The sequence below is a fragment of the Emys orbicularis genome, chromosome 1 (assembly GCF_028017835.1).
Source record: "Emys orbicularis isolate rEmyOrb1 chromosome 1, rEmyOrb1.hap1, whole genome shotgun sequence".
Lineage (NCBI taxonomy): Eukaryota > Metazoa > Chordata > Testudines > Emydidae > Emys > Emys orbicularis.
In genome coordinates this window covers 268,976,922-268,998,008 of record NC_088683.1, presented here as the reverse complement: position 1 = coordinate 268,998,008, position 21,087 = coordinate 268,976,922, and the positions used below count along the sequence as shown (strand labels likewise).

General features: G+C 43.4%; 1 protein-coding gene across 3 annotated transcripts in view; it reads right to left on the bottom strand.

Annotated features, from left to right (window-relative positions):
• The window catches only part of DOCK9 (dedicator of cytokinesis 9), a 308,951-nt gene that overhangs the window by 141,263 nt on the left and 146,601 nt on the right, over positions 1–21,087 (bottom strand). For all 3 annotated transcript variants that reach the window (XM_065397434.1, XM_065423846.1, XM_065397509.1), the window contains 6 exons: positions 11,759–11,833; positions 11,535–11,675; positions 10,916–11,119; positions 10,639–10,761; positions 5,610–5,692; positions 5,013–5,135 (listed from right to left, as the gene is read on the bottom strand). In XM_065397434.1, coding sequence (XP_065253506.1) covers positions 5,013–5,135; positions 5,610–5,692; positions 10,639–10,761; positions 10,916–11,119; positions 11,535–11,675; positions 11,759–11,833 — 749 coding nt within the window. The remainder of the gene's footprint in view (positions 1–5,012; positions 5,136–5,609; positions 5,693–10,638; positions 10,762–10,915; positions 11,120–11,534; positions 11,676–11,758; positions 11,834–21,087) is intronic.

Here is a 21,087-nt window from a genome sequence, read left to right as displayed (position 1 = left end):
CATTCCGGGCCTGCTAGATAAGCACGTAATAGGATGTGAACGTGTGGATGGACAACCAGGTGGCTGCCTTATAGATGTCCTGGATAGGCACTTGGGTTGGAAAGCTGTGTAAGAGGTTGAATGGGTGGTCACGATCGCCGGAGGTGGCACCCGTGCCTGTTCATAGCAGCAGCGAATGCAGGCAGTGATCCAAGAAGAAATTATTTGAGCGGACACTGGACGACCTTTCATCCTGTCGGCCACCGCGACGAACAATTGCATCAACTTGCGGATGGCTTGGTCCTTTGAATGTAGAAGGCTAGAGCCCTCCTGATGTCTAGGGAATGCAACCTGCGCTGCTCCTCCGATTTACGTGGCTTTGGAAAAAAGACAGGTAAGTAAATGTCCTGGCCTGTAAGAAACTGAGACCACCTTGGACAGGAAAGCCGGGTGTGGCCGCAGCTGGACCTTGTCTTTGTAAAAGAGTGTATAGGGCAGTTCCGAGGTAAGCGCTTTGATCTCAGAGACCTGGCAGGCAGATGTTATTGCAACCAAAAATGCAACCTTCCAGGAAAGGAGGAGAGCAGGAAACCAGAGGCTTGAAGGGGGCGGTCCTGTGAGCCATGACAGCACAAAATTCAGGTCCCATGGAGGGACGGGATCCCTGACATACAGATAAAGGCGCTCAAGGCCCTTGAGGAACTGGCAGTCATGTCCTGGGCGAAAACCGACCTACCCTTGAGCAGCAGATGGAAGGCCGAGATAGCGGACAAGTGGACTTGGAGCTTGATATACAAAAGGTAGTCCAGGATTAACTGCAGCGAGGCCCGCTTGGGCCGAATGCCTTTATCCGAGGTCCAACAAGCGAACCGCTTCCAATGTGGCCAGGTAGGTAGCTTTGGTGGAGGGCTTTCTGCTGCCCAACAGGACCTGTTGGACACCCACCAAGCACCTTTGCATTTAACCATGCAGCAGCCAAGCCATCAGGTGCGGTGCTGACAGGTTCAGATGCAGAACCCCCGGATGACTGGAAAAAGACAAATAGAATGCCCACATTTTAAAAAGGGAAGAAAGAGAACCCGGGGAACTACAGACCAGTCGGCCTCACTTCAGTCCCCGGCAAAATCATGGAGCAGGTCCTCAAGGAATCCATTTTGAAGCACTTGGAGGAGAGGAAGGTGATCAGGAACAGTCAACATGGATTCACCAAGGGCAAGTCATGCCTGACCAACCTGATTGCCTTCTATGATGAGATAACTAGCTCTGTGGATATAGGGAAAGCAGTGGATGTGATATATCTTGACTTTAGAAAAGCTTTTGATATGGTCTCCCGCAGTATTCTTGCCAGCAAGTTAAAGAAGTATGGACTGGATGAATGGACTATAAGGTGGATAGAAAGCTGGCTAGATTGTTGGGCTCAACAGGTAGTGATCAACGGCTCGATGTCTAGTTGGCAGCCGGTATCAAGCGGAGTGCCCCAGGGGTTGGTCCTGGGGCCCGTTTTGTTCATCTTTATTAATTATCTGGATGATGGGATGAATTGCACCCTCAGCAAATTCACAGATGATACTAAGCTGCGGGGAGAGGTAGATACGCTGGAGAGTAGGGATAGTGTCCAGAGTGACCTAGACAACTTGGAGGATTGGGCCAAAAGAAATCTGATGAGGTTCAACAAGGACAAGTGCAGAGTCCTGCACTTAGGAAGAATCCCATGCACCGCTACAGGCTGGGGACTGACTGGCTAAGCAGCAGTTTTGCAGAAAAGGACCTGGGGATTACAGTAGACGAGAAGCTGGATATGAGTCAACAGTGTGCCCTTGTTGCCAAGAAGGCCAACGGCCTATTGGGCTGCATTAGTAGGAGCATTGCCAGCAGATTGAGGGAAGTGATCATTCCCCTCTATTCGGTATTGATGAGGCCTCATCTGGAGTACTGTGTCCAGTTTTGGGCCCCACACTACAAGAAGGATGTGGAAAAGTTGGAAAGAGTCCAGCGGAGGGCAACAAAAATGATTAGGGGGCTGGAGCACATGATTTATGAGGAGAGGCTGACGGAACTGGGATTATTTAGTCTGCAGAAGAGAAGAATGAAGGGGAATTTGATAGCAGCCTTCAACTACCTGAAAGGGGGTTCCAAAGAGGATGGAGCTACGCTGTTCTCAGTGGTGGCAGATGACAGAACAAGAAGCAATGGTCTCAAGTTGCAGTGGGGGAGGTCTAGGTTGGATATTAGGAAACACTATTTCACTAGGAGGGTGGTGAATGGGACTGGAATGGGTTACCTAGGGAAGTGGTGGAATCTCTATACTTAGAGGTTTTTAAGGCCCGGCTTGACAAAGCCCTGGCTGGGATGATTTAGTTGGCGTTGGTCCTGCTTTGAGCAGGGGGTTGGACTAGATGACCTCCTGAGGTCTCTTACAACCCTAATATTCTAGGATTCTAAGACTGCCATGGTTTTGAGACAGCAGATCCAACCGGAGCGGTGCCTGTAATGGACCTGCCACCAAGAGGTCCAGCAGCGTGCCGAACCAGCATTGGTGCGGCCAAGCCAGAGCTATAAGGATCACCTTTGCCCTGTCCTGCTTGATCTTTACGAGAACTCTGTGGATCAACGGAATGGGGGGTGGGGAGAGGAGGCGTACATTAGAGCCCCTGACCACGGGAGCAGGAAAGCGTCCAACAGGGATCCCCTGTCGAACTCCTGAAAGAAGCAGAAAATGTGGCATTTCCTGTTCTATCTGGACACGAACAGATACACAAGGGGAGTACCTCTCCTCTGGAATATGATACAGACCACCTCTGGGTGGAGAGACCACTCATGACGAGACGGGAAGGTCCTGCTGAGGCGATATGCCAAGACATTCCTGGCCCCAGGGAAGGTGTGTGGCTATGAGATGGATGTCGTGTTGTACACAGAAGTCCCATAGCCTGAGGGCTTCTTGGCAAAGGGCAGGCAATCTGGCTCCACCTTGCAGGATGTAGCCCGAAGATATTATGTCGAGGACCCAATGGTCCGCTGTCAGCCGCGACCAGGTCGACCGCAAGGAGCGCAGGTGATTGAGAAAAGAGCAGGCGGGGAAGATCCTGGGAAGTGACTGGGGCGCCATCCTCAGGCACATCCTCAAAATGCCCATTTCTGGCTTCCTTTGCCTCTGGAAGAAACTAGCTGGACAGAGGAATGGGAAGATGAAGAGTTCTGCCACTTAAACCTTTGTCTCTGTCCTTCTTCCTGTAGCAGCTGGATCGGGGGACACCCCAGGACCTCGATGGAGGCAGAGGATACGGGGGACGGAACGGCTTTCTAGACTGCTGAGGGGTGTGTAGGCCCAAGGAATGGAGGGTGGCATGGGAGTCTTTGAGGCCATGGAGCCGTGCATCGGTCAGCTCCGAGAAGAGCCCTGCTCTCTCAAATGGGAGGTCCTTAAGAGTAGCCTGCACCTCCTGGGACAGCCTGGAGGACTGCAGTCAGGAGCTGTGCCTCATGACCACTGCAGAGGCGACTACCCTGGCCGCCAAGTCCGTAGTGTCCCAGGCCACCTGGAGGACAACTCTCGCCACCACTTTGCCCTCTTCCACTAAGGTGGCGAACTCCTGGGCTCAGTTCATTGGGATGCCCTCCTTGAACTTGCTGATGGAGTCCCACGGGTTGAAGTTGTATCTGCCTAGCAGGGTGTAATGGTTAAACACCCAAACTTGCAGGCTGGCTGTCAAATAAATTTTCCTGCCAAACAAGTACAGCCTCTTGGCGTATTTATTTTTCAGTGTGCTGCTCGCCTGTGCCTTTCGTAGACGACTGACCCGACCAGGTATCCCGCTGGAGGGTGGGTATACAGGTATTCGAATCCCTTTGCCGGAACATAGTACTTCTTTTCTGCCTTCTTGGAGGTACATGGAATGGAAGGGGGGGTCTGCCACAAAGACTCAGCAATTTTTAGGACCCCTGGGTGGACAGGCAATGCAACTCGGGCCAGGGTGGAGGAGGGTACAACATTAAAGAGGTCATCGGACTCCTCCACTAGCTCCTCGACCTCCAAGTCCAGGTCGGCAGCCACCTTTTTGAGTAAGGCCTAGTGCTCCTTGAAGTCGTTGGGGCAGCTGCTTGTTTGCGAGAGGCCCACCACTGGGGACGACAAAGACTACTGCACTGCAGGGGGAGGGTCGGCTTCCCCTTGCTTGTCTGGGGACAGCTCCTTGGGCGTCGGGGCCTGCTGCACGTCGGATTCATCACCGTGCTCTGACTCTGGTGCCAGGGGCAGTTTGTCCGATGTGGCCTGGGAGGAACGGTGGGAGTATAACAGGTACACCCCACAAGTTCCAGTACTGTCACTGAGCGGGCCACTGCCCCTGCCTCCACGCCGTCGCAACCGCACCAGTCTCACGGACCAGTGGTGATTCACCTTTTATAGGTGAGGGGCTGAACCCATCAGCAGCTTGGATGCATGTCCCCTGGAATGGTGGTTGAAGCATGAAGGGACATATGAATCTTTAGCACATCTGGCACGTAAATATCTTGCGATGCCGACTACAACAGTCCTATGAGAACGTCTGTTCTCACTTTCAGGTGACATTGTAAACAAGTAGGAAGCATAATCTCCTGCAAATGTAAACAAACTTCTTTGTCTGACTGATTGGCTGAACAAGAAGTAGGACTGAGTGGACTTGTACATAATTCTACATTTGTAAGTTCAATTTTCATGATAAAGAGATTACACTAAAGTACTTGTATTAGGTGAATTGAAAAATACTATTTTTGTTTTTTTACAGCGCAAATACTTGTAATCAAATAATAAATATAAAGCTGAGCACCGTACACTTTGTGTTCTGTGTTGTAATTAAAATCAATATATTTGAAAATATAGAAAACATCCAAAAATTTAAATAAATGGTATTCTATTACTATTTAATCGCGATTAATGTTTTTAATCGCTTGACAGCCCTAATTTAAATGCATCATAAGAAAGGAACAGTTGCTTTAATTTATGTTAATGATGAAAGATATTAAATTTTTGTAATATTAAGAAATTATATACTCACTTCCTGAAATCTGCTAGCAACTTAAGCATGTCTTCATTTGAGAGTTTATTACTGTCTTGTCTGTAGAGAGCAGAAAATCTTGCATTTTTGTCCAGGGTTCCTGATGCATCTTTAAACAATGTCCTGAAAGTCAAATTCTCTCTTTAAATTTTGGTAACAAGAGGGTAAGGTAAAGAAACTATTTAGACTGTATCACACTCTACGTGAAGCATTTAATATTCTTAAAATTGTACCCAGGTGAGTTTCACCATATTCATAAGCAGAACAAGGACAATTTACTTTTTAGAAAAGCAAGAAAAAAATTTTTGGCAGTGAAAAAAAGTTGGTAAAATTAAATTATTTGTATGGTTAGGTGTTACAATCATCTACAATACCCATCCCACCAAAAAACAGAAACGTAAGTCTCGTTTGCCAAAAATCTATGACTGGGATATGACAGAGTTTAGAAAGGGCCATACTAAAATAACCAAGAAAGAACAGATCCCACAAATAGGAAGTTGAATTTTGACAAATGAGACTTACACTGCTATTTTGTAGGAAACTGTGTTAAATAATCAGCAGAAAAATGTAGTGAATGACAAGAATTGCATCCTTTACCTAGCTGCCCAGGCAAATGGCATTCTATATTGTCCTAGTCTCTGACATGCCTGCTTAGCATTCTTCAACACTTTCTGTGCAACCTGCAAATAATAATATATAGGAGTTGAAGATGCATAAAAAATAAACAAGTCTATGCTCAGACCAAGTAGAAAACAATTCTTAAAAGATTTTAACTTTTATCAGTATTACTAAATTCATGAGAAGTGGTAACAAAAAGAATTAAACAAAACACAAATTCTTTAATAGTTCCTTAAGGTATTAGCAGGACCTGCCATTCTCTGTGAGTCCACAGGTGAAAAGGACCTAATCTGCTGACTCTTTGAAGGCACCTGTTTCATTCTGTAAGAAAACACTACCACTTCAGGCCCACTTGATCTTTGCCTTCTCTGACTGCATTTCTGTAGTACCTTTAATAGTGCCTTCTACTGGATACGCTACAGAGATGCAATCAAAGGTCTAGATGAGGAAGGCAGAGTAGAAGTCGTCCTGTAGTTTACTTCAGACTGGAGAAGAGGTCTTGGGGCTATGCCTCTCTCCTTCCACCTCTTACTTACAGAGAGCAAATGTTTCTTCTGCTCTCCCACTGTCAAAATACTCAGCAGTATGTTTTGTCTGATTCTGTAGCACGGAAACGTATTTTGTGATTTGGATACCTTTTGTCTTTTAGAGCTATATTGTTGACATCTCTGCAGCATCTGCCATATAGAGGAACGAGTTTTTTGTTATTGTTTGTTAATTTGTAAGTGTCCAAATGTTTATAGTCATCACTAGACTGCAAGAAAATGACAAGTGAAACAGAATGAAATAGGATTTTATGGAAAGCAGAAATGGGCCTTAAGATCCCACCAAATTCTACAAGGCCTTGAGTGTAACATACTAAATGTGGGCATATTGACTAGATAGATATGCACTGGAGAGCCCCAGGTTTCATATGGTGTATGTCCCTACACATAAAAAGTTAACAGAAGGTTAGATTTGCAAAGTCAAGCACTCAAAAGTTAGATGATGACAGCAGAATTAACACTGCCTGTGCAATTTAATTTGGCCTTTTTTTTTTCTTAAATAGAAGTCTCACTCATCATTACATATGAAGTCTGTGGAAGAACCAGGAACAGAACCCAACTCTACTGCATCCCAGTCCAGTTTCTTCTAGAAACCCTCACTGCTATATTTATTTTCCATTCTATATGTTGAAAAATAATATAATTTATATTATAGTAGTCCCTAGAAATCTCAGGCATGGACCAGAACCACATTGTGCTAAACATTATAAAAACACTAAAAAAGGAAAAAGAAAAAAAGACAGACCCTGCCCCAGAGAGTGTAAGACAAGAGGCAACAGATGGAAAGAGACAGATCAATGGGAAAGTACAAGGAAACAATAAGCAAATATTGGCCAGCATGACAGGCAGTGTTCTCACCACACCAGCAGACAAGTTTTTTGAAGGCCTCAAGGCAAAGTAGAATTTTAAGGAGGGTTTTGAAGGAGGATAATGAATTAGGTTTGTGGATGTTTACAGGGAGCAAATCCCAAGCCTGCGGGGCAGTGTTGGAGAAAGCACAAAGGTGTTTGTTTGAAAATTTATCAAGTGGGTGATTGAGATGTCTGTTTCCTTTCCCCTTCCTGCCCCCTTTCCCTCCCTTCCCATTCATTTACTTTTGTCTTTTGTTCTGTTGTCTCCTTAATTTGGGAGGAAAAATGTCAGTAAAATATAAATTTTAAAAAGTGGGTGATGGAAGCTGACTTCATGGGCCCGTTGGAGGCAGGAGTCAACCTTTTGAAAGAGAGGTAAAAGGTAAGGCGGGGATAGGCCAGGAAGGGCCTTGAAAGTGAAGACAAGTTGCTTATATTTGATATAACAGAGAAGAGGGAACCATTGAAGAGGTACATCAACAGGGCTGATGTGGTCAAAACTATGGACTTGGAAAATTCGCTTTTACACAGTATTCTGAATGGTTATGAGCGGGACAAGATTGCATTTGTCAAGGCCAAAAATAAGGATGTTGAAGTAATCAAGATATGAGATGATGAGAGCTTGGATGAGAGTGTGGATGGTCACACAAGGCTGTATCTTAGCCTATGTCTACACAGCACACCACTTTCGGTGACGTGTACTATACATGTAGCTATACATGTCAGAGAAAAGCTTCAGCTGCTACCCACTGCCAGAGCCTTTTACTGCGGCAAGGAGCCTTTTCCCCGCTGCTTCCACCTGCCAGCCTTTCCTCGATACTGGAATCTTTCCTTGAGCAGAGAAGGGCTGCAAAAGGGAGCTGACAGCCTTTCGCCACTGCCCCTGCAGCTTTTCCCTGCTGCCTCCCCCATCCTAGCCAGAGCCTTTCCCCGTGGCATGGGAGGGCTCTAGCAGCAGGGAACTAGCAGAGTCTTTCCCTTTAGCAGGGAAGGGCTCCAGTGGCAGAGTTGCCAAGCCTTTCCCCACGGTGGAGGAAGGGCTCCAGCAGTGGAGAGCTGCCAGAGCCTTTCTCCTCTGAATCCCCACTGCTGGAGTCTTACTATGTGGCCGGGAAGGGCTCTAGCACAGGGGAGGAAGCGATATATGAAGATGTCTTGGATGATTAGACTTTTTAGAGATAGAGTGGGTGAATGAATGAGGCAGGGATCCTGTAAAATAAATAGCATGAGACCACATAATTAAAGCTTGTATTATTATGAACATACACAAGTAGCAAGGTGAAATTAAAGTTGCACAGGTAACTTTAATTATGAAATTTCCTAATTTCTGAGCGTTTGACTTGGAACCATAGCTTTCTTTTAACTGAGTTTTGAGAGTGCAATTTCCTAGATTATTTGTTTGTTTAATGAAGACAACAAATCCCATCACATGGCCCCCACATGGGTCATCAGCAAGGCCGGAATCCAGTACCTTTAGATGTGTAGCAGACCTCTACCACTTGAACTAAAATAGTAGCTGGTAGCAGTAGTAGGCTGCAATCTTCTGTGGATCAGCAACTAGAGAGGGTTACAACATACACTCTGCCAGTGGTTTATAAAGCTATTTGCTAGACAGCAAAGGAATGTTGACTGAGGCATCCTGAGTTCTAGTGGTTACACACAGATCAGTCAAGCAAATAGATTGGCAACATTCATTGTGACAGGCAGTGTGCCTTGGATGAGACTTGCATACCTCATATTAGAGGCAACTCTTTTCCCAGCTCTGCCACTGTGACCTTATGCAACTTCTCAGTTACCCCATCCGTAAAATATGGGCAATTGCATTTGTATCTTAGGAGACTGGCAAACATGAGGCCTTCATCAATAACAAGTCTATGCACTTCATAACCCTTTACACTAATTGGGAAGAACTGAGCAAGAACTAATGATTTTGCTCCAGCCAACACACCTTCTCCTAGGCGAAAGAGTCTGCTGGTTTTGTTTTCCCTGTCAGAAGCACTAACTCTGTGGGGCATGGACACATGCTCAATGAAGCTGATGTGTAGGAAGGTCTGTGAGAGATGGAAAAATTGATTTTGTTTCATTTTGCTGAAAAAATTTAACCTGGAGCAGAGAGCAAGAATAGAAAAATTTCAGCTCAAACAGTTAAACTTATATAGTGTTACATAAGCAGCTGAAAATGGGGTTATAATGAAACACATGGTAGGCAACCCTAACAAGTGTTGCTACCAGTTCCATCTATAATAAAGGACAACATGATTCTTGCTCTAGTGCTGGGTACCAAATCAAGAGAAAGAATACTGCAGGCCAAATTAAGTCTACTTCCTGGCTGAGGGCCTTGTAAATAAAGGCCACCAAAAATAAGTCTGTGATTTTTTTTTTTTAAGTCTTTCTTTGACTATTAGTCAGAATATGCTTTAGAAATTATTTTGAAGAATTATTTATTTTTATTATTTTGGGGAAGTTCTATGGCTTGTGTTATACAGAAGGTCAGACTAGATAATTGCAATGGTCCATTTTCTGGATTTGGAATCTATGAATCAATGGCTTCCTAGATTGTAAAGCTGCCTGTTACTAATGACAAAGATTAAAATGCTGCTTACAAAACACAGATAATTTAGTTTGATATATGCTAAGATGGTCTGAAACATATAATGCTCATTAAGGTGAATGCAAGAATCTTTATATTAACTGGTAACAGGGATCATTATTTGTCTGTTGAATACTATACTCTGAAGCTTCCCTCTTCTTGTTATATTTTGCACTGTAGAAAATAGGAAAAATAGTTCAACAGTAGCTGACTGGAGCTGTAACAGATATGTTTATGTCTTGCAACCTTCGGGCCTGTGACAAAGTACCAGACATTTTTAGTTACTGCAGTTGAAACTCTTGTTTTATTACTTCCATTCTGACAAGCAATAGCAACTAAAAAGACAAATAGCAAAAATAGCTTCTTAAATGGTGCATTTCAGAAGACAAACATGTGAATGCATACTATTGTCTGCATGATGGAATCTAATTGGACAAAAAATGTTTAATATGTAAATATATAGAGGATTTAAGCCAGTATAGTGGTTCTAAAATAGAATAACCAAAACATGTAAATAAGTCACAAAGCAGCAAAGAATCTGACTAGGTATACAAAAAGTTAAACATAGGGGAACAGATTTGTTCATGTGTATGTAAAAACACATTTAGGTTTGTGAAACCCTGGAGTTTTGCCTATACTTCTGAAAGTCTATCCCATCCTATATATTCCAAATGCTCAAAAAAATCAAACTTTTATTTTTGAAGTTGTATGACTATTATTTTGTAAAATCTCTTTAATGACCATGTAAAAGACTACAAAAAGCACTGTATACAAACAAATTTTTACAGTATACAAGCTAATCTCAACTTTTTAAAAGCAATATGAAAAAATTTATCCACGACACTTTAATTAAAGCCATCAGACAACTAAAAAAGAAACTGTGCCATACAAAATTAATCTAAAAGTTTTGGCCATCCAAAAAGTGGAACCCAACTTTTTGATTTTTTTTAGCTATAACACCACAAATACAGAATAATTTTGTCTAAGCATTTTACCAACACAATTTTTAAAAGATACAGTACCTTAGAAGAATCTGAACTTTTCATATATGGCTCAGCACAATGTGTAACACTTCCCTGTAGTACTTTTTCGATTCTTGCCACAAGAAATATATCAGGATGTGGACATGTAACTGAGAATATTACCTAAAAAAATATATATATATATATTTACACACATATATTATATATTTACAAGTTTTTTTTTTTAAATCTACACCCAGTGGAAAAGCTATTTGAAATGTGTCAGATAACCCACTGCTCTTGTTCTGAATCAGAACTTTATATTGTTTCTCCTTACCTGTTTAGGATATTGCAAGATAGACTCATGGATAATATCTTGAGCCCTGTGTAAGTTATCACCACTGGCATTCATCAGTTGCTGTGTCGCATTAGATATCATGTGCCTCACCGAGACGTGGTTCAAGTCGACATGGAAATCTGCTGAAATCTTCCGATTGTTTTTAATATCAAACAATGACAATGTGACAAAAAAAGGTTCTACCTAGACATTAAAAAGTGTGAAAAAGGTTATCACCAGCATCCCCAAAAGATTATCTGCAAATACAGATGTGTATTGACATACAAATGCAAAGGAAATATGTCTACTGTACTGCTGTACATGAGTTACAAAGAAGAGCCAGCATTCTTTGACTATTATATCCATGATATAAAATACAGTGAAGAAATAAAACACTTTCATTAACAGCACGAAAGAAGCAGCTACAAAAGCTTTACAAAGGATTCATGCTTTCTTTTTCATTTTAATGGATTAATCAGCAGCAAAAAAACCAAAACTTCTTCCTAACAGTATCTGAGATTTATTGGTCTGAAGTGCATTGTCAACTAATGCCAATATTAAGAGGTTAACTACTATATATCTGATACATAAAGGCAAAGTATTTACATAAAGAATTTACATTTGTTGTTGGTCCTTCTTCATTTTCAGCGACACAGCTTTGCAGATTGAAAGATAAGTCATTACACTTCACTAGAATCTTTTTCCCAAATTTCTCTTCAAATGGCTTCACTTCTGGTTCAATACCCGAAAAGTCAAGTTTCTTTAAAAGGAAACAAAAATGAAAACTGTTTATGTTGTACCTTGTAAAACGAGAAACACATTGATTATTTTAAAATGTCAAACCTGTGCATCTGGATCCAAGACAAAAAGTTTAACTCTGCTTTCACTTTTGAATTTCATTTCTGCATCTCTGGAACTCTGCCAAAAATAAGAAAGTCACAGTTTTATATTTATTATTTAAACATTATGATCAAATGAAAGTTGTCTTAAACGTTGTTAATATTCTACAATTTTTGTTGTAACCTATTTAGTTTTAATCCATGGGATTTTCCCCCCATTAAACTGAGCTTTAAAGTTTACCATACCCGCTTTAAGCATTATACAGTAAAGTGTGAACTTGTGGCCACTTATGGTCCTCCAGCCCTCCTAATACAGAACAGTACATATGTCAAAGAAAGACGCTTTGTATAATTTGATGCCTTGTATAAATGTTGACGAAAATTATTGGTCCTATGTAGCTCTCATATAGTACTTTTCATTCTTAAATCACTGTAGCAAAGGTGCTTTACACAAACAAAAAATTATCGTTGCATGTAGGTTAAAGTTCAGAACTATACTAAGGCCACTAGATCACTCAGGAAGCCACAGGTTAACTATGTTAGGAATCACAGTCATAGCAAATTCCTAAACCTCCAATTGCCAAAGTGGTTTTCCTGTGGGTGGCAGGAAAAATAATAACACCTATGGATGACTGTGTATAGCTGAGTACTGACATCACTCCTTTGAGTGTCTCATCACTTGTATGGGATTTATAGGTTCCTACTCATCAACCCCAAAACTAGAACAAGTCAGAATAAAATAGCATGTGACAAAAAATGATAAATTTAGTTTACCTTCATTGTAAGAGAGTTCATTTAAAAAAATATTCTACCATTTTTTAAAGTCAGTTGGCAAACATGCACCTCAGGTAGAAGGCAAGTGGCTGCACATAGCAGCCAAATTACCTTTGCAGTACAGCTAGTACTTTACAATTGTAGCCATCCGAAAAGGGACATGTAGTCTTAATCCAGGTCTACATTTTTTTTTTTTTTTTTTTTAAATACAGACTACATTTTAAGAGAGGTTGTTTTGGGCATCACACCTCAACCTCCTATTCATGACTACACAGACTACCCCCACTCCCACCTGCAATCCCATTATATCCCTTTGACAACTATAACTGTTGCTTAAATAAATTTTGCAGACAATTTTATATTGTGGTAGCCTTCATGAGACTGGGGCCCCATTATGCTAAGCACTATACAAAGACAGAAAAATTACAGTCTCTACCCCCAAAGAGTTTATAATCTTAAAAAGAGAGAGAGATGTCATAACTAAGGCTAAGATTTTGTCATGGAGGTCATGGAAGTCACAGAATCTGTGACTTCCAGAGACCTCTGTGACATTTTCGCTTCAGCCCCAGGGTGGCGGGGCATGAGCTGTCAGCTGATGGGGTCCCCCTACAACTCCCAGCTGCTACAGGCGGTGGGAACCCCCTCCCTATCAGCCCCGAGCCAATGCCCCACAGCCCCCAGCTGCTACTGCGGGAGGTGGAGCCCCCCCCCCTCGCCCCCACCTGCAGCCTCCAGCTGCTGCTGTGGAAGGCAGACCCCACACACACACACAGCCTCAGGCGCCCCTATGGGTGGCAGGGGGACCCTGCAGCTCCCAGCCGTCACAGGCAGACGCCACAGCTCCAAGCTGCTGCCAGCTGCAGGGAGGACCCCACACTCTCAGCCATTGTGGGTGGGGGGAACCCTGGACCCTCCTTCCTCCCCATTTTGTCATAGTTATTTTTTAATAAAAGTCAGGGACAGGTCACGGTCTTCCATGCACTTTTGATTATTGCACGAGACCTGTCCATGACTGTAGTGAGTCGGTGTGGCTCCCCTCCTGCCCAGCAGAGGGAGAGCCCTTACAGACACCCAAGTGGGCGGAGTCACCGACACCTGTTCCCGCCCCCCGGAAGTCAAGGGGCGGGACAGAAAGTATAAAAGCTGGCCGCCAGAGCTCAGTGAGGCCCCAGCCACTGCAGGGAGCAGACGTGCGGCCGGGAGCTCCTGGCCGGGAGACCTCCGAGGCCCGAGGCCGTTGCCCTAACTGGCCGGAGCTACCCCGGGCCCACTACGAGGAGCCGCCGCCAGAGCCCGTCCGCTCCCGTCATTGGGAGGAGCCCTTGGAACTCCCCCAGACCAACCCCGAAGGCGAGAGCGCACCAGAGCCCTCGGCCCCTGCTGTTACCCGGAGGAGCCGCCCGAGTGCAATTGGCCGGATTTCCCCACGGAGCTGCCGGACCTGCCACCAAGCCCCGGCCGAGAGGAGCCCATGCTGGTGGACTGGACTGGGCCCCGTGCCACGGATGAGGTAGGCCCTGAGGAGGAACCTGGAAGTAGCCCGGGGGTAGCCGACCCCGGTCAGGCTGCAGATGCAGGTGAGCCAATGTCAGTGTGTTTCGGTCAGGACACCCCACTGACCCGCAGCGGCAGTAACCGCTGCTAGGGCCCCGGGCTGGAACGCAGTGGAGTGGGTGGGCCTGCGTTCCCCCCTGCCACCCCCGCTCACGGGTGGCAGGCTTCCCCCTCACCCAACGCTCAAGTAGGAGCCTGGACGTACCCCAACTGATTGTCGCTCAGCCCCTGCACCAGGGGCCTGAGCTCCCTAACTGTGTGTTGCTCAGCCCCCGCACCAGAGGGCTTGAGCTACCCAACTGTTGCTTGTCTGCTCAGCCCCCTGCCCCAAAGGGCCTGAGCTGTGACTGTTGGTGCCCCGCCCTGATCCAGGGCCTGGGCCTCCCCAACTGTTATATTGGTGCTCAGCCCCTATACCAAAGGGCCTGAGCTCCCTGACTTGTTGCTCAGCCCCTGCCCCAAAGGGCCTGAGCTGTGACTGTTTGTGCCCCGCCCTGATCCAGGGCCTGGGCCGACCTAACGGATTGTTTGCTCAGCCCCTGCACCAGAGGGCCTGAGCCCTGAACTAACTGTTGTTTGCTCAGCCCCTGCACCTGAGGGCCTAAGCCTCTGAACTAACTGGCTGTTTGTTCCATAAGTAGTGAGTCGGTGTGGCTCCCCTCCCGCCCAGGAGGGTCGAGCCCCGGCACGAACCTTCTACAATGACTTTTACTAAAAATAACCATGATAAAATCTTAGCCTTAATCATACCACTGGGGAAAAAAGTTCTGGCACCAGTGCATGTGGTGAGCACACACACCTAACATGGAATGGACATGAGCAAGCACTCGAAGAACTTTTCTTTGTCGGGATGCCTACAAAAAACCTGGTAACAACTAAAATGCTGGTGTTCTGAGACCACAGTGTATCATGCTGACCAATATTGTCTCATTGTTTCCTTCCACTCCCCTGTTTGTATGTATCCATTTGTTGTCTCTTGCCTTATACTTAGATTGTAAGGTCTTTGGGGTAGGGACTGTTTTTTTATTATGTGTTTGTACAGAGCCTAGCACAATGGGGTCCTGGTCCATGACTGAGGCTCTGAGGCACTACAATAATACAAATAACAGCGCTTTTATAGGCTTACATGAAATGGAGGATTCTGATGCTTTCCCTACTGATAGAAAAAGGGGAGATAGGGAAGAGCTCTGGGGGAAAGATCAAGAACTCAGTTCTGAGAATGTTAAGTTTCAGTAGATAGTTTGAAATAGAACGGAAATATCAAAGACAGTCCACAATGTTATAGTTGATGAAGGAAGGCAGGTCCAGAATAGACAAGTAGATTTGATAGTCCATCATAAAGATGGTGGTCAAAACCATGTTTGCAAATGAGATTACCCACACAAAAAAAGGGTTTAGAGGGAGAAGAGGAAAAGGAGCTAAGGATGGAGCCCAAGGAATCCACACCAAAAGAGGAAGAGGAAATGATTACCCAAAAAATCAGATTCTGAAGGAGTGATCCAAGAGGTAGAAGGGAAACAAGAAGAAGATGGAGTCAACAAAACCCAGGCATGAAACAATTTCAAGTGGAGGAGCATGGTCAACTGTGTCAAAGGCAGCCAAATAGGCCAAGAAGGGTGTATTGATTTAAATCGAACCAATTTAAATCACAGACTTTAATCATGATTTAAATAAGCAAGCAGAAACCTTGATTTAAATAATCAATTTTAATCATGCTTTGCGTTTGTACTTTTTAGTTGTTTTCTTGGCTCTCATTGATTGGTAATGATTAAAACAAGTTGGTTTACAACTAAAATATAGCCTTACATTTGGTGCTTTTATTTCCCACTAACCAGGAGGATACAGTATATCTATACCCATTTATTTAAGCAACTATATAAATTATTTACATTTATTCTTAATTTTCACTTTATTTCATTATGTTAGAAAATGATGAATGATGAATTTCTTATTTACTATATTATTATTAATTTTTTACTTGTGATTTCTGCCAAGCTGTTTGGATGGAAATGCAAATTCAATTAAAAATGCACAAAAACAGGATTTCTGTGTTTTTAGTTAAATAAAAGCTACCTTAAATGTGCTGGATACACGAGAAAAAAGTTTATAGGAAAGTTTATCAAAACATGTTTTGCATTGAAAACAAACTGATTTATTAAACAGAGGAAGTATTATCTGCAGTTAATTAATGGAACTGGTTGTTTGTGGTCACCATGTCCTTCAAAATTCTAGATCTGGTAGATTTCAACCTTTCACACCTAGTTTGTATTGTAAAAGGAAAGCAAGCTTACCTACCCTTTCAACTCCAAATTGGTTTATTAACTTTGAATGAACTAGTCATTGAAGTGAACTACTTGAATAAACTGAAATGAAGAAAACAGTCTCTTTGCATCTGCAGAAGAGGCTACTGCTGTCAAAAGTTGGTTTAACAGTTTGACTTTCTTTAAACGTTAGCAAACATATACTGTTTAATATTTTTATATTTAAAAGATTTTAATAGATTATAAGTAGTGTAGGCCTTAACATAAACAGTTAATTTTAAATTTAGTTTTAAATACTTGTTTTTTAAATAAATTTGCATTTAATTTTAATTTAATTTAAAAAATCATCAATTTTTATCCACTCTGAGACCTGTGAAGATGAAGATAGAGTTACCAGCACTGAAATTTGGCCAGAAAGTGTTCATTACAAACCTTGACAAAACCTTCCTATTCCTTTCTGGGGATGAAAGGGGGAAAAAAAGGTGACAGTGTCTACTTTGGCTCTCCATTTTATCCCTCTTTGTTCTGTTTTTCTCAGTTGGAATGCAGGGAACAAACAGTTCCATGAGAACAGCCACCTCTCTGCAGACCACCAGCAAATATTCTGTAGACCATAGCTTGGGAACCTCTTTTCTATTCCCACTGTAACAGTCTCCTGATTATTTTTCTCAAGATTTTTACCACAGAAGAAAAGCGACTAATCCTATTTATCTTTCTCTACTTCATGCTCTTAACACTCAGGGAAAGGCTGTACAAACAAGCTAAATTGTTAGGCAGAACCCTTCCATATATAAAATAATACTGCTGGGTTTTTTTCCTATAGAAAAAAAATAAGGGGTCGGGAAAATCAGAGAAACATTTTTAAAAGAAGTGCAGAAAACAAGGAAGGCGTATCAGGTGGAGAAAAAAAATGAAAAGGGGGAAGAGAAGCATACTGAGCAGAAATTAGAATGGTGGTGCTATCATTGACAATCCACATATTTTGCCTACTGGGAGGAATAACATATAACACCAGAATTAGGGATAAGCCACAAAAGTATATATTTTGGGAGGAAGTCCAATGGTTGGGGCACTAGTTTGGGACTTGGGACACCTGAGATAATATTGTACATTATCGTTATTTTTGTATCAAAACTCAATCTTCCTGTCCATCACATCCTGTTTAGCAATATTTCAATTACAAAGAAAAAGACAGTGACAGGAAGCAGGAGACTTGGTGCTATACTATTCTTATTAGGGTCCAAAAATCAGCTAAAGAAAGCCCACGTGTTTTACATGACACCCCTTGATGTCTTCCTTTAAAGGACTGGTAGAGAGATCAACATATCAGATACACTGGCAGCAGAGGGACACCACTAGATAACTTGATACAGATGGAGAACAGAAGACAAGGACCCCCAGAGGAGCTGACTGCACAGAAGTAATCCAGTCAGTCAAAACACAGTGAGTGCACTAACAAAATGGTACAAAATTCTTTTGTATCTATTTCTCAGAAATAGGAAAAATCTCAGGAAAAATCTATATGCTATAAAGAAAATATTAGAGCAAGTTTTACAGGGTATCATTTAAGTAGTAAGAAAGAACTACACTAGGACAGAATGAGTGAGATATTTTCTGGAAAAAATATTTTGAGAGAAACAACGCAAAGTAGACTGGATGCATGGAATAACAAACCATCACTGCCCAAAGAAATAGTAAAAACAACATACCAGAAAAAAAAAACACTAAAACAAATATATAGACTAAGAAGTCATCAAAACAACTCCCATCAAAAGGTCATGGAAACAGGAAGTAGCATTTTCAGCTTTAGTAAAACTAAAATTAGCTTTAGTAAGCAGGTGCAAAACAGACATGAATAAAAGCAAAATCCCAAAGTCATCTAGAGAGCTAAACATTCTTCTTTAAGATTTTATATTCTAAAGAAAAAAAATATTCATTGTACCATCAAAAGGTCAAGTTTCATATTCATTTTCTAAATTGTCTTCCATAGACTAACAAACTTAGTTCCTTTGATGCTATAGAACTATGTAAAGGAAAATTCTGTATTTAAAATTTGATTGCGAATGATAATACCATTTCATTTTCAGTATATTAAAAAAATGCAACTGAACTAGTGTCAAACTGAACAATTATAGATTGATTTCTCCTACTATTGGCTGTGCTTTACAGACTTTGTATATATAAAGTAACTTTCTGCAAAATCTGTAAAATGATTCTCAACTTACTCTACAAAAGTGATGCAGACAAATGAAGGCAGCAAGACTGGTTCTGAGTACTATCCTGCTAATTTAGTCTGACTGAATTAAGAAATGGCGTCTCCAATATCACTAGAGTGTTTTAGTAATGTAATAATTTTTTTTAAAGTGAGTACTAATAAAGCTGACACTGATGAATTTACTACCTAATTCCCACACAAAAATGCTATTGATTTATAATGAATTCATTCTCTAATTAACACTATTCCCTTACATTTTAGAACATGGAACGCGAATAGGGAAGGCTCAAAGTTGAGGCTCATCAGAGCAATGTCCAGGTTAAAGGTGTCAATTGTTAGCATCTCTAATGTGGTATGGTCATCTGCTTCAAATGCCTACCAACTTCCCTGTATGAATCATCTTCAACTCTGACCCAATGAAAGCAAGTTGAAAAGACATACCCCCCACCCCCAGTCAGTCACCTGTCCCTCACAGGCATCCTACTCTGTAACGCACCAAATCTGGGTCTGTCCAGACCATCATGGAGGAACATAACACGTTCAGTGGCCTCTACACTGTCCAACTGATAGCATGAGAACTAATCAATTACCAGCCTTATAGAAACTACATGCACAGCACTGGGTTAACTGGCTTTAGCATAAACATGCTTCAGAACCTATTTGAATGTATTAAAATGTTAAAGAGAGAAATGTGCCTGCATATAAATCTTAAGCCAGGAGCTTTCACAAGCAGAAAATGAAGGCGCTCAATAGCGCCTACTGCCCTGAGAGCTGCTAAGTTTTGAGAGCCCCTGGGCTATCTGGCTGCTTCCATCAGCTCTGTGGTACTGGGAAGCCATCATTTACCTTTACTGACTTCTAAAACATTTTTTTTAGAAGTAAAACAACTTTATAGTTCAGCGATTTAAGCATATCGGTATGCACTATTTTATTTATACACTTAAGTGCATAAAACCTTATACAAAAAAGTGCTTAATTTGCTAATAGCCTAACCAAGTAACTTCTATCACCACACTATACTTTAGAACAGGGGTGGGCAAACTTTTTGGCCTGAGTGCCGAATCAGGTTTCAGAAATTGTATGGAGGGCCGGTTAGGGGAGGGGGTCGTGGCCTGGCCCCCACCCCCTATCTGCCCTCCCCCTGGGACTCCTGCCCCATTCAACCCTCCCTGTTCCCTGACGGCCCCCCCAGGACCCCTACCCCATCCACCTCTCCCCCACTCCTTGTCCCGACTGCCCCCAGAATCCCCGCCCCTGACTGCCCCCCGCTGCCCCATCCAACCCCCCCCCTTCCTGACTGCCCCTCGGGACCCCTGCCCTATCCAATCACCCCTTCTCCCTATCCCCTGACTGCCTCCGGGACCCTTGCCCTGACTGCCCCCCGCCACCCCATCCAACCCCCCCCTCCTTCCTGACTGCCCCCCCGGGACCCCTGCCCCCATTCAGTCCCCCTGTTCCCCGCTCTCTGACCGCCCCGACCCCTATCCTCACCCCTGCCTCCTGACCACCACCCCGAACTCCCCTGCCCTCTATTCAACCCCCCCGCTCCCTGCCCCCTTACCACGCTGCCTGGAGCACCGGTGGCTGGCGGCGCTACAGCCGCGCCACCTGGCTGTAGCCAGCCACACCATCGCCGCTGGGCTCTGCAGCTGCGCTGCCCCAGGAGCTCACAGCCCCGCCGCCCAGAGCATTGCACCGGTGGCAGGGAGAGCTGAGGCTGCGGGGGAGGGGGAACAGCAGGGGCGGGGCCAGGGCTAGCCTCCCGGGCTAGGAGCTCAGGGGCCGGGCAGGAGGGTCCCACGGGCCGTAGTTTGCCCACCTCTGCTTTAGAAGATTCCCCCACACACTTATTTCACTACCCTACAGACTTTTTAACTCTTCAGAGACAAGAGACTTGTGGAGTTAGGAACTTCACAAGACAGTAAGCGCTAAGGGAGGCAGCCTCCATGACAGATAGAAAGAGTTATGATTAACAGCAATATCTAATGAATATTTTTTAATTTTTCAAAATCAGTTTATACTAGAGATGCCAACATCTGCAAATGAAGAAATTTTCAAGTGAGTTTCTAACTCAACTCAACTACAGACCTGCAACTGTGCCTCCATAGGCTTGGCCAGCTGGTCAATTGGCTGGTCAACTAATGTCAACTGACTGGTCAACTAACCACCTATTTGATTAAGGTCAAATCCTGTCATATATTCCAGAAAGAATGCCCCGATACAGGTGGCAGCCTACCTTTTTGATTGAATCATGGTGCCATCTGTTAGCAGACCTACTGAAACGTCTTGATCACTCACTTTGCTACATGATAATGCTATCTGTTGGGAAAGTTGAATATCTTAACTGACTGGAATCTTCTAGAACAAACGTATGTATTTGTGTATGTATATCTTTATTTGCATATCATGCCATCAATATACCTGGCAGTTTACAAAGCACATTAAACAAGTTAAAAGACAGGGTCTCTGCCCCAAAGAGCTTACAGTCTAAACTGACTAAACGAACATACAGAAATTAACTCAGAAGGG